This window comes from Lycium barbarum, chromosome 4 (genome assembly GCF_019175385.1).
Source record: "Lycium barbarum isolate Lr01 chromosome 4, ASM1917538v2, whole genome shotgun sequence".
In the NCBI taxonomy this organism is placed as follows: Eukaryota; Viridiplantae; Streptophyta; class Magnoliopsida; order Solanales; family Solanaceae; genus Lycium; species Lycium barbarum.
This window is the reverse complement of record NC_083340.1, coordinates 67,687,157-67,706,260: the sequence shown is the minus strand read 5'-3', so window position 1 is coordinate 67,706,260 and position 19,104 is coordinate 67,687,157. Positions and strand designations below refer to the sequence as shown.

General features: G+C 35.3%; 1 protein-coding gene across 1 annotated transcript; it reads right to left on the bottom strand.

Annotated features, from left to right (window-relative positions):
* Positions 1 to 484: 484 nt before the first annotated feature.
* Positions 485 to 18,001, bottom strand: LOC132636068 (DNA gyrase subunit B, chloroplastic/mitochondrial). Its single transcript, XM_060352741.1, has 21 exons — positions 17,757 to 18,001; positions 16,484 to 16,628; positions 14,022 to 14,102; positions 13,793 to 13,906; positions 13,335 to 13,391; positions 11,014 to 11,115; positions 9,703 to 9,853; positions 9,536 to 9,612; positions 9,105 to 9,215; positions 7,910 to 7,980; positions 7,557 to 7,698; positions 3,804 to 3,902; positions 3,550 to 3,678; positions 3,307 to 3,421; positions 2,971 to 3,038; positions 2,548 to 2,661; positions 2,340 to 2,456; positions 2,139 to 2,192; positions 1,950 to 2,055; positions 1,176 to 1,306; positions 485 to 1,003 (listed from the first exon to the last, which is right to left on the bottom strand). The coding sequence occupies exons 1-21, from the start codon at positions 17,882 to 17,884 to the stop codon at positions 935 to 937; spliced, it is 2,181 nt and encodes a 726-aa protein (XP_060208724.1). The 5' UTR covers positions 17,885 to 18,001; the 3' UTR covers positions 485 to 934.
* Positions 18,002 to 19,104: the final 1,103 nt, after the last annotated feature.

Here is a 19,104-nt window from a genome sequence, read left to right as displayed (position 1 = left end):
TTGGTTGTGCCATACCAAATAAAATTTCTCCGAGGTTATGTGTTGTATAATGCTAATATGACTTGCGTTCGGTAAAAATCCCAATAAATAATCAGCTAATCACAGTTTTGATAATCAGAATGTGTGCTTTATGGACACGTTATACCAGTATATTATGCACCGATAATATTGTATAAATATTACACTATAAAAGAAAAAATTAATCAGCATAATAGACCACAAAAAAGGCAACAGGTTTTAAGAAACTGCTCTACAGTCCATTCAAAATATCAAATAGCATGGCTTTACTCGATAAAATAAGCTTAGTGCTTAGACGTCAACAATATAAAATTCAACGAACATGTGATACTGAGATTAAGAATGGATACCTCGGCCTCGACAAACATGGGAGTAAAATTATGACACTTACCTTTTCCAGGTTTTAATTTTATCAAACTTCCCTTGCTCCTAGCAGTGTTAAGAGTAGAACACCAAAATTGGACACTTTTGACTCTTAGAAAGGACATTCATTGTTCTATGTTGTCATCAATATAAAAGGTGGAGCCACCACCATAACTCTATTTCATTCTCATCAGCAGATCACTCTGATCAACTAATCGCTAACAAAGAAACAATTCCGATATCTTTACTTACATAAACATTTATGCTACATTGCTAACTACTAATGTTAAATTACAAAGGACAAGAGTGCAAATTACAGGGAGCAAAACTAAAAAGGGAGGACAAGAACCTATGATGTAGGTCATGGTACTTAATACTTATAATCGAAGTCCTTTTCTGCTTACTCTGCAAGTTCCAGGGAGAACTGGAGAAGGAAGTGCCTCAAAAGCCCAATTCATTTGGGCATCAAAATCTCGGTTGTGCAATACAGGATACAAGGCATTTGGTCCCTCCAGAAGTAATGAGTTGTATTCTTGCAGGATTTACTACACATTTATATATCCAGTTGCTCGAGGTCGATCATGCTCGCTGCCTGTTGTATAAGTTGCTTCCTAACGTCCACCTGTAATCGGCATAATGGAGATGATCAATAAAATCAAGTCAAAAGCGCAAGAGTGGAAAGATATGGAAAGTCCGGCATAGTTATAAAAAGAAATGCATTACGTCTGTCACAAGTCTCACAACAAATAGATGTCCCTAATAAAGTCTCAGCCTTTCAGAATAAAAAGACATACCCTGGAACCCATTAGTGAAGAGAAGACAACATTTGCTTCAGCTGCATCCTCCACTACTAATTGCTTTAACAGCCTACTCTCTGGGTTCATTGTAGTTTCCCATAACTGGGCTGGCATCATCTCTCCCAATCCTGAAAAGTTTTCCATAGATATCTCATGATTAAATAAGGGAGGTTTAAAGAACTCGCATGTCTATGTATAAGAGATGCATAAGCTTGTGTATCGACATTACAGGAAAACCACACTAAAAACTACGATTTTCATCCATCAATAGGAAAGCAAGCACCCAATAGACGATATCTAAAGTTGGCAAAGCGATGCTGCCCTAACAACTTATGAGAAGGATATAGGGCCCCAATTATCAGCATATATAGTTATTTCCGCCAATTAAATGTAGTCTATTTTTATCTTACTTTTCCAAATATATGATTAGTCAAACCATAAACCATGGAATGTTGGCAGTTGGACTCTTCGAATTCTGAAACCATTTTAAGGTGATGTCAAGTAGTGAGACTTATATTGCTCATCCAGCATTTCCCGGCTCATGTCCCTATGTTAGAGATGTTGATGCAGCAAGGCTTTCTGTTTCCACAAGCGCCCTAAGGTATATCTAAATTGGCTTTGTCAGTTGCCCTAGGGACCCTCATTTAGCTGGTAATAAGTTTGGCAAAGAGTTCTCTATAGAAAAATGCATTCCAAACAGCATGTCTCATGTGAAATATGCAGTCTTCAAAATCCAAAAAAAAAAAACACATATCACACTTCCTATCTCACCTTTGAACCTCTGTATGTTATATGATGCATTCGAAGGGAAGGAACGTTGGACTTTTTTAAGTTCGGTATCATCATAGCAGTAGTATACTTGTTTTCCCCTCTCAACCTGAATAATTCCGAATAGAACATAAAAACCTGGAGGACAGTAAATACATAAGCTGTTAAAACAACACCTGAAAGAAAATATACCTTATAAAGAGGCGGAACACCAACATAAATGCAACCTTCGTCAAAAAGAGCTCTCTGCAACAAGTTAAGAATATCTCAACCAGGTTATCCAAACAGTCAACTAGACATCTTGGTTATTTCCTTAGGCAATTCAAAATTCCCAGCAAGGAAAACGCTAGTTAATGTTTCATTGGACCATGAAGAACAATGGAAGGGACGCACCTGATATCTAAAGAAAAATGTCAACAACAATGTTCGAATATGAGCACCATCCACATCAGCGTCTGTTAAAATTATAATTTTATGATAACGGAGAGCTTCCTTTTTAAAATCCTCCCCCTGAGATACAGAAGATTGAATAAGAATTGAATAAGAATAAAATTTTGAAAGAAAGAACAAATTGCACAAACCTCAAAGATGAACATAGTACCTTAACTCCAAGTCCTAAACCAAGAATAAGATTTTGAATCTCTTCATTTTTGTACATAGCTGCTTCATCCTTTCTTTCAATATTCAAAATTTTGCCTCTTAAAGGAAGAATAGCCTGCAAAGCATGAATAACTAATACATTTTACATTGGAGTTGGAATATGAGATGAACTTAGAAAGTAGTATGAAATTAGTCTTCTAATCGCCACTTCCGCAGCACAATTTTTCTCTGGATAAGTTTGATCTATCTTTTACCAATGTAAAATATGCAGTGTTTGCTTTAGTTGAACAATTCCTTTTTTTTTTTCAGCCACAACGAGTCGGGTGGGAATCAGGTTGCAGAACTTCCATCAGAATTTTCATAAGCTGCTGCATAGTCTGGAAAGGGGGATAACTGTTTACAACACACCAATGAGTTTAATTACCTGAAAGCGCCGATCGCGACCTTGTTTTGCACTTCCACCAGCTGAATCACCCTCAACAATGAAAATTTCTGAAAATTTTCAAAAGAGAAGGATTCTTTTAGAAAAAGGCAGTTAACTTAACATGATATTACTACATTATATCCATGCCTATATTGAAAGAAACATTATCCAATTACACATTTCAGGAAACATTACACAAAGGATCCTAGCATCTGTGCTAATATTGGGATTTACATTTAAAAATTTACTCCCTATGCCATTAAAATTAAAATTTTAATCCAATTACCCAAAAAAAAAAATTATATGGTTGTGAAATCCATAATAAGTTAAAATTACCAGCTTCTTCAGGATTTGTGGCTGAACAATCAGCAAGCTTCCCTGGAAGAGAGGATGATCTTAAGACACTTTTCTGTCTCACCAACTCCCGAGCCCTCTTTGCTGCAAGAGCTGCCTACATAAGGCGCAATAGATGCTACTGGTAAAACAATTTTTTATAACACCACTTAATGTTCTTGAGCTGCCAACGTATTCAGCTTAATCATACAGAGTTCAATCTTGTGAATCTAACAACATAGGTACCTTTAGAGCATTTAGTGACTTGGAAAGAATTGAATCTAGCACATCTGGATGCAACTCCAGATACTCAGTCAGATAGTCTTGAACTGACTGATCGACCATCTTTCTTACCTCAGGATTTCCCAACCTAGTCTTCAATGGATATAGATAGTATAAGTAAACAATGTCAGCGCTCAGACAATTGAAATCTTAAGGCTTTATAGAACTTCTATACCAAAAAACGAACAAATATTACAACCATGAAAGGAGAGAGATACCTTAGTTTGTCCTTCAAATTCTGGATTCGGAACTTTAACAGAGATAACACAAGTTAATCCCTCTCTTACATGCTCACCACTTAAGTTTATGTCCTTCTCCTGAATAATACAAATGAACAAAACAAAACGTAAGAGTAACCCAAATATCCCTACTTATAGGAACATTAAAGAGAGAGAGATCATGCTAACACAGAGGATTAAGGGTAATTCACTAGTTTGATTGCACCCAATCAGTGCGTCAGAGGGAAAATGAATAGCAATGTTACACCTTGGAAAATTTCGCGTCATTTGCATTATAAGTAAACTAACGTAAGCTCAAAGTGGACATGAAGCACTTACGATGTTAAGGAGGATATCTAATAATTTTAAGTATGTACCTTAAGGTTTCGGAGTTAAATGAATCGGCGGAAGTAAGTTCGTTGAAGGTTAGAATTGGTGTCATGTTTTTGGGAAGATTCCGAATCATTTGTGCTATACATTGTTTAGCATTAGCTTGAGAGGGAGTTATAGGGCTCCTTAGATGGTTAATGAAGGTTTACATAAGTGTCAAGAAGGTATCATAAGGATTAGAGGTCAAACGAATCGAAAAGAACGCATTTTCACGAAAGGTAGAGTTTGTGGGCAGTTTGTGGGCAGTTTGTGGCCTCATACTGAGTTTGAGGTGCAGCATACTGGCCGCAAACTTGCCATTTTGGCTGAGCTTACTGCCCAGCACCACCCCCATGTTGTGAAGAGAGTATGCGGCCGCATATTGAGTATGCGGTGCCGCATCCTCCCCGTAACACGGGGCGGTGGGGCGGTTTTCAGCGATTTTTAAACCCCAAAAGACCCCATTTTTCACATTCACTTCCCACACTTACCTCCCCATATTATTAGAGAGTTCTTGAAGATTCTCTAACTTTCCAAAACCTTCCACACCATCCAATGAGAAGATCAAACATTAAAACCCAAGAGAATCCATGGAAGATGATTATTCTTGCCTCTACTCAATGTTGTGATGAACTTGGTTTTAGAAGAAGTTGAGTGAGGTGAAGTTCTGCTATTACAAGGTATGTTCTTCATATGATTTAGTGGACTTGAAGGTTTAGCAAGTCTTGAAGAGGAAAGGAATCATAGTTGAGAGGTCACAAAGTATCAAATTGAAGTTGATGGCTATGAGTTGAATTTGAAAGGGGATTTTGGATTAATTTAAGTTTAGTTTGAATGAAATCTTTTGATTATGGTATTGTTGGTGTTGTTATTGTTGATTGGGAGTTGTTTTGGAATTTGGTGGAAGTCGATAAAATAGGGGAAGTGCTGCCCAAATTCCGCTAGCTCGCTAATTACTCTAGTTTGAACTTTTGAGTGTTTTCCAGACTTAACTCTAGTATAAATCCTCTTGAATGTAGATTTGCAAGCTTGGAAGGAAAACGTTAAGTAGTTAAGGAGAAGAAAAGGTATGTTAAGGCTAATTCTTTCCTTCTTATGGCATGATCACTTCGATACGAACATATATGCAAATGTCCTCCATGATTACTCCATTTCTAAAAATACCAAAGCTTATAGTTCTTGATGTTCTTATGATATTATTGATCTTTGATTCATGATTATTGATCTTGTTCATTGTTGTTGATCTCATCTTATGGTAGTTGTTCCTTCAAGGTGAGATATAGCAATGATGAGATTCCATAATGGTAATCGGAGGTTTAGCGACCTTACGTCACTCCAATACAGTTATAACTTTCATTTGGGCTCTCATGCATGCTTTATATATATATATATATATATATATATATATATATATATATATATATATATATATATATATATATATATATGTATTTTCTCACACCGCGTCGCGCTATAGTCGGTCGGGCAGACACGTAGATGTGCACACCACTGCTGTGGGCAGGTTATGATGTTACCCCAGACATAGGAGGATGATGATATGATGATAACACCGAGCCTAAATGGCCGGGCAGGATATTATATATATGTATGTATGAAATGTTTTTTTAAAAAAGCTAAGCATGCATGACATCCGCCTTAAGAGGCATTCAGAGGTACTGATTGATCTCTTTATCTTATGTTATCTTCATACTTTCCTTATTTTGTTACTCATGCCTTACATACTCGGTACATTATTCGTACTGACATCCTTTTATTTATGGACGCTGCGTTCATGCCCGCAGGTAGACAGGGAGACGAACTAGACCCCTAGGCTGCTTCATCAGCGATTGTACAGGGGTGCTCCATTTGTTTCGGAGTTGTGGTTCAGTTGGTATTATTCTTTTGAGTACATATATGGGCATAGCGGGGTCCTGCCCCGTCTTTATGATGTTAAGCTCTCCATGTAGAGGCTCGTAGACAAATGTGTATAGTTAGATGTTCTATGACTTCTTCAGTTCATATTTTGTATATCATTTTTGGTAGCCTTGTCGGCTGGTGTATGTATACATATGGGCGTAGTTGATGATGACTATATAGATGTGCATATATCTCTTGGACTCATGCCCCTACAGATTATGATATTGATGAGTTAGCCTTGTAGTCCACCTAGATATGAGTATAAGCTGTATGTTATGAGGTGCTCGGTAGGCTGGCTCCGGGTGTCCGTCATTGCCCTCCGGTTGGGTCGTGACAAGCAAATTCCGAAAAGCAAAATTAGAGATTTAAAACTGAGTTTTAATTTCTGTCTTTCCCTCTTTGATTAAATAGAATTCTTTCTGGAAGGCATCAATTAAATAGGATTTATTTTAAAGACAAAAAACACCTCCTCTTACCAATCTTATGGTCATTGATATTAATAATTTGAATTAAACACTGACAGTCATACAAAGACCTGGGACTAAGATTTCGTGATGGCCCAGAAAGCACTGCTACTGTGCTTCTATAAGATGTGCGCATATAAGCAATTCAAAGCTGAGGGATTTAGTTAAAAATTGAAATCAGCACTACCAAAGTTACACTTGTGTTCACCTAATAATATACTCCATCCCAGTTCTTATCTAACATTCTTCTTCCTTTGTTCAATTTATTTCACCACTTTTCCTGAATCAAAAGTTTGCTGTCTGAAAGGAAAGGGAAAAAAAAAATAATAGCCCTCAATGTTATAGTGGTCTTGGTGTGGCAGGAACTAGACCAATATATACACATCTCAACTTTTATCTTAAATAGATTCCACTTAACTCTAATCTATAGACTATTTAAAAATTTAAACTTTTTTTTTTTTTTTTGAAGAAGAAGGTAACAAAAAATTTAAACTTTTTTGTCTTAATATGTAGTCAATAAAGGATTTCTAGATTAGGAAGGAAGGAGTCAATTAAAAGTTACTGAAACGGAAATCCTTTATTATATAAATTTAACTGATTGCGATATACATAACTCCAAACACTTTAGGTTGTAACTTGTAAGGTGGTAATCTAGATAAAGACTCGTACAATTTTAGAATAATCCTCTAGCTCTTGTAAACACAAAACAATGAGAACATAAGGTGGTTACTGGTGATGAAGTCAAAGTATTTGAAGGCACTAAAGCTCCAAGGTGCGGACTGATATTGTTTGAATGAAACCAGCAACGGAATTACAAGGGATACCATGCACATCCGAGCAAAATGATCAAAAGAACAGAAGTGCAAGCAAAAACCCAGAAGACGTCCAACATATTCAGTGTTGTATTAGCAGACTGGAAAGACTGGAGAGATACAAAAACAACCAAAGATTTTTGTTGGAGCAAACAGAAAGAAAAGAAACAATGTGCCTATATTCAACAAACCTTGATTGTCTTTGACTTCTTCCCCAAACTGTTGAGGGTTCTTGTTAGGGCAGCTTTCACACCATCTATGTGAGTGCCACCATCAATGGTCCGTATGCTGTTTGCATAACCTAGCATCGTGTCTGAATAAGCATCTGAGCACCTGCAATAGAGAAAAGAGAAAACGTAAAACTAACAAATCTTACCATATTCATATTGCACACCAATTGCTGGAAGAAAAATAACTGGTGCAACCACTGCATGACGATGTGGTGCAGCATATAATTGTGTGCTGCTATAATTCCAACCATCCTTGACGTTAAAAAGAGTAAGGAGAGGAAGATGGGGAAGAAGGATAAAATGATACATCTTACCATTGAAGAGCCATATCAATCGTCATTCCATCAGCTTCTTTTCTGAATCCCAGCACATCATGAAGTGGTTTCTAGAGCAAGAAGACGTCAGGCACTACTTACTAGACTTCACACAACAAAAGCATCACCGGAAAAGACAGTCCATCATTTTTTAATAACACGCGGTGTCCGGGCGCTTGCGTGCACCTCGACTTATTCCACAGGGTACCAGGTAACTCTGTCCACTAAAGCTTAGACAGAGGGGAAACAATCACCTAGTGTTTTGTCTCCTCTGGGATTTGAACCTTTCTCAATCTACTTCATTGACCAATAGGCCACACCCTTGGGTGCTGAAAAGACAGTCTTTTTTTTTTCTTTTGATAACCTGTAAATTTCTGAGAGCCGGTGGTGCACAATTTGAAACTCGGTAGATAATTGCCCACCCCTTTACCCTTCTCCACTTAAATACTACACACATTGTGCTCTTACACTAGACCAAAGCCCGAGGGCCAAGACGGTCATTAATTTTAGTCATTCTTAAAGACACATGGCTGACATTATCTGACAGATTGCAGACTTATTCAGATATACGATTCCTTTTGTGCAAGATCAGTAGAGTGTGATACCCCAAAAGAGATACTCCATTTCAGAAAATGCTTGTCCTCCTTTTTCTTTGGAGTGACACAAATGTTGCCCACATTTCTCAAATGGAAACTTTAAAAATATTATACACCACAAAATGTTTATAGAAACGGTTTCTACTTTTTTTGCTTTTCGATCGGAGAAGTCAGTTCTACTCTTCCCAATACAGGTTCACCCTCATTCTATTATTCTATAATACTAAAGTCAGATGTGTTTTTAATAAGAACAAATACACCCAAATATGTTTCTCAACAAATATTAAACAAATCAAATTTCAAGTCCTCTTAAGAATAGTGCCAAATCAAATGGGGAGAAGAATTTCGAAACAAGGGAGCATAAAATATAATTTGTTAGCTCCATTCAATATTTTAGAAGTGAAGGCACTGATGAACCTAGTGACCAAGACACTATGTTACATGACATGTAAGTTTGTGAGATCAGTAAATACATAGGTGAAGATTAACCATGATTCTTTATCGGCAGTTCTAAATTTTTTGATAACAAGCATTTTATTCAATAAATTAGAAAGAGGATATGAAGCGCGTGAAAAGTAAAAGGGAAAAGACAAGCACACTTTGTCTGCATTCAGCCATTTCATGTATTCAACCAATCCTCCAGCATAAAAGTACTCAGCGTGTTGGATCTTCTCCGGATCTACGTCATCCTTCTTGAGAACAATTGTAAGCTGAAATAAAATATATGCTCAATTATTTGAAACTAAAATGAATCCAGCATATGAAGATAGCTATCAAGAATAAGAAGCTTTAATTTCTTCGAAGAAGTTTATGTATGTCTATGCACCAAAATGCAGCAGGTATACGTGAGGAATGTCAGTTCCATTGAAATGAACTTCAACATGCAGTCACCAAATGGCATAAGCAATTTCACGTAAACCATAGGTTGAAGAAGGGAGACATTGAAACACCAATAAAGTTGCTTCCACAAACAAAACCTCTTAATGGCGTCATTTGACAGCATGAATCTAACTAATACTACCAACAATACCTCAGGGTTGAGGAAAGCAAGCTCCCTAATTCTCCCAGCTATGGTGTTATAGTCAAATTGTATTTCAGTTGTGAATACTGCAAAGGACGATGCCATCAGAATTTAAATATTAATTAAAAGGAAATTGGAAACATGAAAATATTGGAGTTTGAATACAAAATAACTACCTTCTTTATCAGGCCAAAACCGAATGGCAGTCCCTTGCCGATCTCTCATTTTCACTGGGAGCTCCTGACATATCAAAGTTGTTACTGGCTTCCCCCGTGAATATTTCTGCTTGTATTCTTTACCATCACGCCATATGGTAACTTCTAGGGCCTATCAGAGAATATGATATAGATCACTAGGTCAGGAAAGCTGAAAGACCATTAACACCTCAAGTTAGTAAAAGAGGGCCATTGTTTGGTGTTTTGCTCACTGTAGAGAAATTCCAGCACTATCTTCTAACTTTTTGCTGTTTATAAATAAAAAATTACCTATTCCAAGAAAATTGATCATGCATGTAAGCATTTTGCTGAACAATTTCAGCCACGCTAAAAAAATAATGAGAACTACACTATATATAAAAGCAATAAATCAAACACAATCCATGTTTACATGTATTAGATTTAAAAATGTCCTAATATTAGCATCCAATTTAAAGGAGGAAATCCTCAGCAGTCATATTTTCTACAAGGAGAAAAGAGAGATATCTGACCTAGAAAGCATAAGCAATTATTGGTTTACTTTATTTTCCTTTATCGATTTTTCTTTTTAGACATCCATTGGACACAGCGTTATTTGGAGATCAAAAGGTCACTGAATAAAGAGTTGAACTGTTCAACAATTGATTTGTGTCCACACATGCAAGAGGTGTATGTAATCTTCAGAATGTAGTCTTTCTCTGATTAGAGCCTACATTGATATCTGCTTTCCTTGAAATGAGATAAAACGGCCCCCCACGATGGAGCACAATCAACTTTTGAAAAATGAAAATCCAGAACTAGTCTAGGTTAGAACTCAACATCTTGAAAGCTCCTGAACTGTATATCTAGTCACAGGAAAAATAATCTGAAAATGCTTAAACAATTTAGTAAACACGCTGGAAGTTAATAACACTTGAGGTCATTCTACCACGAGAGACTACATATCAGGTTAAAGCAATGGCAGTGACAGATTTGATTAAAGTACCGCTAGACAGTCAAAAAGAGAACATAAAGCCGAAGTATACAACACATATTAAGAGATGAATAACTAGCTAAAACTGGCAAAAAAAGAAAAGGAGCAATAGCACAAATATTTCAAAAACAGATTCTGTATTCTTTATCAGTGTATTAGGAAAATGCTAGAACATATCTACAAATATTTCAAAAACAGATTCTGTATTCTTTATCAGTGTACAGGAAAATGCTAGCACATATCTACAAATATTTCAAAAACAGATTCTGTATTCTTTATCACTGTATAGGAAAATGCTAGCCGATATAAATGATTGATACCTCTGACAATGCATTAACAACTGACAAGCCCACACCATGTAATCCACCAGACACACTATAGCCACTACTTGAGCCTCCAAATTTACCACCTGCATGCAAAACCTGCACATTTTTCTACCACATCATCAAGATATACTCTTGCTTCATTCTCTATTTTAAAAGCATTATTTCCATCTAAAATTCATAAACCGTTGATTTCCATGATTTCAATAGCATCTGCAATAATGCAACCAACATCAGTAAATAGCATGACTCAATTCAGAAGAATATGATAAATTCTAAGAGCCGGAACCTACAATCTCATTAGTCTGTATAGTATATAACTAGGAGCTTAGAAACAACAAACTTTTCAAGATCCGTAAGAGGGAAACACATTGGATATATTTGTGACTGCATATCGGACTTTCTGCTATATCTATCATCTATTACTATTATATAAGCCTAAAAATCCATGCTAAAGTATTGATAGACAAAAATGACCTTATAAAGTTGAAGGGCTTTTATACCCTTCTAGTAACAGAATTACCCATTCAACATTAGTCTACAAAATGTAAGAGCGTTACAGAAATAATGTATTTTATGTCTCTCCCTTTACTTATCATTATTGTATTCTTTAAAGCACTTGCATTGTCCAAAGGGTACAGGCTGTGGTTCCCTTGTCATTAAGAAAAAATGCACTTACATTGTATACTCACCCGAAATACAATCATGTGATCTGAATGTGAGAGACATGAAGAGACATATAAATTGCATTAGTTGTGCAATAAGTGTAATTTTGGTGGATCCATGTAAAGCATATACGTTTCCGAGTTAACTTATCATTTGTTAAAGCTTTGCTGTTTATGCTCCTAGATGATTGTGATTTTAGCTTATAAATACATGTCTTCACAATTTGAAAACATTTTGATTTTAAAGATGTAACTGCCTTTTGTCTGACATTGTTACCTGGATTGGCATCCCAATGTAGCAGCGTTCTTGGGTACAAGACTTTTTATTTGTGTCTTTCCTTTAGATGCACTAATTTGTGGTGAGCTCAAATTTGGTAGCTTGAAATGTGGTGAACTTAAATTTGGTAGCTTGAAATGGGGAAAGATTTCTTCCTTTATTGAGCTAGCTAAAGAAGGTCAACATTCATCAATTTCAAAAGCTTTAACTTTTGTGTTTAATCTTTTTATTACTCAAACACATTGTTTAATTATATGTGTGTGATTTTAGAAGAGAATCTTGTGTACTCGTGATATAGGACTCACGTGCAGAGCGCGTGTCCAAATACTAGTAAAGAATGATAAGCAAGAGTGAATTGTGCTTTGTGCAGGCTTTTACAGTCTTTGAGCCATAGCTCTGCTCTATAAGTACCTTTTCTGGAATACACTAAGAAAAAATAAATCTAAACATGTGATTGTGCAGGAGTGGAAGTGGAACCTTGCACCTTACTCCAAGCAATAATGCTTTACTGTTCTAGTGTTTTACAAATGGCTAATGACGCTTCTTGTAAATCACATAAACCTCGGGTCGCTGATACCACTGCTCCGAGTTTCTTTGATCATGTTCTGTTTAACCAAAGATGATAAATAGAAGACTATGCTGCACTGGTTGATATTTAGTAAATAATCACCAAAGGTATGGGCAGGATAAGACAACTGGGGAAGGAAGATGTAGGAAAAGTACAACTAAGCTCCACTAACTCTTCTATAAAACTTCAATGAGAGATTACTGACTGTTGAATCTTTTTAAATTATTTTTAGTAACTGAAAAATTCCCAAGGAATAGCGGCGCACAATTCGAAACACGGTGAATTAATGGACCTTTAACCTTGTCCATTTAAATACCAGACTATTGTCTAAAGGGTTCGGACCTGTGATGTACGTTTAACCCACACATCATGCACTAGATCAAAACTCTTGGAGCAACTATACCTTCAGTGTTGAATCTTGAATGTACGTTTAACCCACACATCATGCACTAGATCAAAACTCTTAGAGCAACTATACCTTCAGTGTTGAATCTTGAAGCAGCTATAACCTTCAGTCTTTCAATATCGGGAACCATCTTTGGGAGTTCAAAAAACTTGCTTTCATAACTCCTACTTCTTCCTTATGATTTTACAGTTAATGTTAAGGATTTCCAAAAGTATAAAATATCTCAATTACCAGTAGGTTAAATGATCCTCATAACTTTAAACACACTTCTATAACCCTGATATTTAGATGAAAAGTTGACATTGAGCCCCACACATTGAGTAGGAAAAAACATAAACGCGCACGCGCGCGCACACACACACATATATATGCATCTAAGAATGGCTATCCGTACAAACATACCGTCAAGACTGTTTCCAGAGAAGATTTCTTTGTCACTGGATGCAACTCTGTTGGGATCTGAAAAATGCCAACAAATGTTAAATTTAATCAGAAAGTGTGTTTTTTTTTTAATCAACAAGCATAAGGATTTGATCAGGATAGAAATTTCAAGGGTCTTTGAAAACTATAGACAAGCAAATCAATTTCTTATTAGCACACTTCCTGAAACCATTTCTATCAAATGCAGCAGTTCAGGACCTCTCCTTGAAAGGGGACGGACCATGGAAATGTGCAAAGGGAGAACAGGAGATAATCACAAACATCATCTTATGTGCTAATACAACATAATATTCAGGAGAAGGTTGAGTCAATCCTTTATGAGATGACAGACAAACCACTTGACATATAAATAAGCTAGAGTGCACAATTTCCCATGACATTAGTTCCACTTCTGTAAAAGAGAAGAAGACAGCTCATACCCCACGACCGTTGTCAGTGATGCTAGCGGAGTTATCAGCATGGAGGATCACATCTATCTTTGTTGCAACTCCTGCTTGTGCCTCATCAACGGCATTATCCAAGATTTCATAAACCTAGGAGGAAATATGATTAATAACTGGGGCAATAAAGTTCAGTCAAGAATTAACAGAAGCATAATTAGCACCACCAAATACATCAAAAGGAAGGAATCAGAAAGGCAAGAGATACCAAATGGTGGAGACCACGGGGTCCGGTGCTTCCTATGTACATTCCTGGTCTTTTTCTGACTGGATCCAAACCTTCCAATACCTAATCAAGCAGCAATTTGCATAATTATATTTACTGGTAGATGATCAACATATTATTCACATCATTAATTCTTTTCACTATTAAATAGAAACAATTTATGAAGAAAATTACTGCTGAGAAACAAATAAATAGAAGATGTCCTAAATAACTATATTTATCTGCTTTGCTTTAAGCTGCAAGATATTAATGAAAGGTAAGTCTGAAAGTTACTGTCTCTTTTACATTCTTATCCAAGTAAACTATATCTTAAAAGCTGACTGTGCCTTGCAGAGTTTCTTAATAGGTAATGCACAATACAGTAGTGCTGATTCACTCTTCAGTCAATGAGCGACTAAACACTAAGTATCCACTGCATGTACTTATGAATATATACTTACACTCAAAATAAAATATTTGACATTTGTATGTTGCATTACCTGTGAAAGCAATTATTTTTTATTCAGATATTTTCCTGATCACCCTAAGCTACATGTTTATTTTCAAGTCAAACTAACTTATAAGTAAGGAACAACTCTAAATCTACAGAACAAACTGATAGAGCAGATTAATGAGCAAACTATACATATATATCCTTGATCAAATAAGGGACAAAGGTAAAGAAGAAAAAGAAAACTGAAAAAGGACACAAAATTAAGGGAAATTAACAAAAATTGAAAAGAAAGAATTGCATTTTTTTCACAATTTACATGTAAACCACCAGATCACTTATATATGGACGATAATTTTCCAAGCTCAAAATAAGATCGGGTGTGTTTGGTATGAAGAATATGTTTTTCTTCTGAAAAATCATTCAATGTCTAGTTACACTGTATTGTGGAAAATATTTTCTCAAAGGAAATTATTTTCCACCAAAGGGAGGAATACGACTTCCGTCACTAATGAGAAATTATTTTCAATTACAAATATCTCAATTCTTACTTCAATTCACTTGCCTCAGGCCCATTGGCCATAACAATACTAGAACGGAGGCAGTAAAAGGAGAAAGACGACATTGTGGTGGAATACAATCCCAGCATTCATATGGTAGACTATTGGAACGAAAGAAAGAAGATAAAGCTAACCCAATTCAACAGATCAAATTTAACTGTATACTTTTATTTTCTTTTGGTCGAAAGAGGAATCTGTGAATGAACCAGAGTCAACACTTAGCCTCTTAGAATCCCCATACGAAAGGGATTCTTCTTTTGCTTTTTGCTGAATCCCCATACATTGGAAAGGGATTCTTCTTTTGCATTTTGCTCACCTGTTAATATCTCAACACTTTTTATTGTTGCTCTTATAATACAATTACCTTTCTCTCAAGAAAATTAAAAAAAAAAAAATCAATAGCTTCAGACCTTAACCAATACTTAGACACTCTTGTCTTGTCAAAAAAAAAATTACTTGGACATTGTTGTCAACTTTTAATAACTAAGGAATATCGCCATAATACTATACTCGTACCCTATCATCCACTTCTTTTTAATATTCTATTCGGATCAACTTGTGCATTCCTCGACTAAATCACGGTGTAACTATTACCTCCCACCAACATGGGTACCGGATAGCTCTGACTATCAATACGGGTAGATAAGAAAAATTCACCCAGTTTTGCATCTATTGAGCTTCAGACCTTTGTGACCAAGGTCGTTACTCTAGCTCTTCAACCGCTGGGCTGTCCCTGCCTGCTTGACTTCTCTCATCCTTGTTTACTTGGTCACTATGTATGGATTCTACTGACATTGAAAATTGTGATTTCTCAATTCCATATATTCAGTAATTGACAATTGTTCATGGAAGCGCATTTCATCAACTTTTTGTTATTGGTTACCCAACAAAATGTTGGAAAATGATGCAACAAAAAATCTCCCAAGGTAAAACACGTCCCCACAGAAAACATTCTCCATCCTAAGTACACTACCATTTTACTGTACATCTTTCAATTTATTTTCTAATAGAGAGAATATCTTCAAATACTTAACACAGAATTCAGACATTTCTTTTTTATCTAGCAGAGATTGGTTAATAATCTATAGAGGTTAAATTCATAGTGTTCTGAGCAACGACAATAGCAAAGGCCACATGCTGTCTAAAGCATCCTGTTTTACATGTCACATGCCTGTCATTGCATCACTTTTGATATTCGAAAGTGCTTTCACATTAGAAACGGATCGTCCACAAACTTAAAATCCAGCATCAAGCTGTAATCCCATCTTTGTAGACATTACTCCTTAATGAGATATTGTGATAGACATTAATCTTTCAGGTTTCACAAAAGGACCTACCACTATCTAAGACTCCAAAGGAAATATGTTCCTTTCCTACAAGACTCTGAGTTCTTTGCTTTACCCAATCTTACATTAGAACAAAACATCATATAATGATAGTAGCTTTTCTTTCACCTGAATTTGCTCAGAACCATAAGCTTTTGACTTGGTATTTTCTTGAAAAGCCTCCGTAGCAATGCTTGATGACATAAAAGCTCTTGGAGACACCACGTTTCTAATCAAAATTCCATCCGACGCCCTTCTCAGCCTATTAATCACCCTGCAACAAACCCAAAAGTTTTTTAGCAGATAAACCGATAAGCAAATTTTCAAGAACTCAAATAGTAAGAAACAAAAGAAAAGGGTTGCATTATTTATCAATAATCAATAAATAAATAAATAAATAAATAAAAGGGCTGTATTTCCCTCTCCTTTAAAATAAGACCAACAGCCTCTCTTTTAGAAACATTAAGCTGACCAACATTCCTCCAAAATGAAGTTAATATGTTCCCGCCACGCAAGAACAACAATTAATTTTTCAAAATACAGAAAAAAGAACATATAAAAAACCAAATGAACATGTATCGGTGTGCAACATTCAACTCACTTGATGAAATACATTACACGAGCAACTAAAGTCCAAAAACAAAAATAGCTAAACAGATAGAAAGAAGCCATCTTCCCCCTCTTTAAATACAACACAAAATAACAAAATATAAAAACTTTTTTTAAAATTTAAAAAAAAAAAAAAAAAATAGAAGCTCCCACAAGGTTCTGTTGTATGTAGCCTTAGTCACACAGAGGCAACTTTACCACTTACAAAATACTAAAATATAAAAATGGTAAAAATAAAAAAAGAGCGAGTTGTCAAATTAGCCTTCATTTCAACAAATAAGCCAACCCAAAACATTATATTAATCCCGCTCAAAATGAATTATTCCCCTCGAATGGTCACAACAGAACCGAAAATCCATAACCAAAACAAAAATGTGAAAAGAAGAAAGACTCTTGCTAATAGAATGCCCTTCATTTTAACAAAAAATCAGCTAACTTTAATATTCTTCCCTCGCAAAATTGGTCCCGTCTGGCCATGAGAATTTCACTTTATTTGAAAATCAGCATTTGGCCGTGAAAATGGAATTTGAAACACACCTAAAACACTGTTTTCACTTTCAGTACATTCAAACGACCAAATATTCTTTGCAAAAACTATGACCAAACACAACCCGGTCTTCAACTCCAACTTCAAAAATTCCAAATAAACTGAAAAATATTTGGTTTCTACCGCCAAACGCCTAATTAATTTTTCACATTCAATCAACCAGAGAAAAAAAAATGTTTTCTAGAACTGAAAGAGATAAATATTTTCCAAAGTGAATAAGTATAAAGAGAGCAGAGTGTAGTTAACCTGGTATTAAGGAAAATAGAGGGGCGAGAAGAAGATGAAAAAGGAAGAAGAGAATGATGAGAGTGACAATTAAGATGAAGAAACCGAGAAGCCATTCGTTGAAGAGGAAAAGGCTTTAGCACACCCATTTCACTCACTCGCACATTTATTCAAACACTATGTTTACTGTGCGGGAATTCTATGAAGAAGATAAGAGAGAGCTTTTCTCATGCCTCAACTAGTAAGTACAGTAATTCCTTTTTCCTTTTTATTTTGTTTTTAAATTGTTTACTTGACTACTTTATCCCTCCCTCTAAACCCTATTATTCAATTTTTTGGCCAACACGAAACTAATGTTTGGGCTCATTTTCACCTCTAACCGGCCCATCAACAATGGATTTAATTTGGGAGAAATGGGAAAATAACCATTTTTTGGATCGTTAATCTAAGTTTTAGCCACGACACAAAATTATTCAAGGTCTGTTTGGAAAGTCACGATTGGAATTGGCAGTCATTCCGTAGTATAGTAAAAGATGATTGATATATATATTTTCAAATTAATAATATTTTAATTTAATATATCTACATCTACATCTGTATCTATATCTATATATACAAAATAGGAGAGTTACAAGCAACGTGGTTAAGCCCAATAAAAAGCTAATAACAAGCCACTTGACAATTTTAAGACAAAATTAATATGCTTTGTAATGAACTTTTTGAATTGTTAAATATAAAATTATTGAAAAGATTTGAAATGATATGATTAGAATAAATTAGAGGTAGTATAACCTCTATAGGGAAAATATTTACCACGGCTAAAGAGTCCTAATAGAACTCTTATTGTTGTCTAATCCCATCAGATATTGAATTTCAAAATAAATTGAAGCTTGAAGTAATTGCACATTTTCTTATCAAGTTCAAGTGTTTACAATTCCTTTGTTTTATCATCGTAATTGCAGGACTTTTCAAATTTAAAAATTTATATTTAATTAATTTATATATATATATATATATATATATATATATATATATATATATATATATATATATATATATTAAAATAAGATAGAATTTAATTACTTTTTCATTTTTATTCTTACTCTAATAAATGTGAAACGAGATTAATGTCATAAAAGAAAAAATAATATTAAATGGAGATCAAATAATTAATAAGGTAAATTAGTCAAATTATAATTCTAATTGACGTTTCTTTAAAAAACATGCAAACGACAACATGACAAGTAAAATGAGCTAAACCAAGAATAACAACAACAACCCAGTGAAATTCCACATCGTGGGGTCTGGGGAGGGTAGAGTGTACGCAGACCTTACTTCTACCAAGGTAAGACGGCTGTTTCCGAAAGAC

Bases quoted from the DNA above. Each gene is read 5' to 3' on its own strand.
- LOC132636068 (XM_060352741.1), bottom strand. From the start codon at position 17,884: ATGGGTGTGCTAAAGCCTTTTCCTCTTCAACGAATGGCTTCTCGGTTT. The intron at 3,903-7,556 runs GTTTGTTGAATA...TGTATTATTCAG, and splicing joins AGAAGTCAAAGACAATCAAG to GAGAAGGACATAAACTTAAG. The intron at 1,307-1,949 runs GTGAGATAGGAA...AAAACTTTTCAG, and splicing joins TAACATACAGAGGTTCAAAG to GATTGGGAGAGATGATGCCA.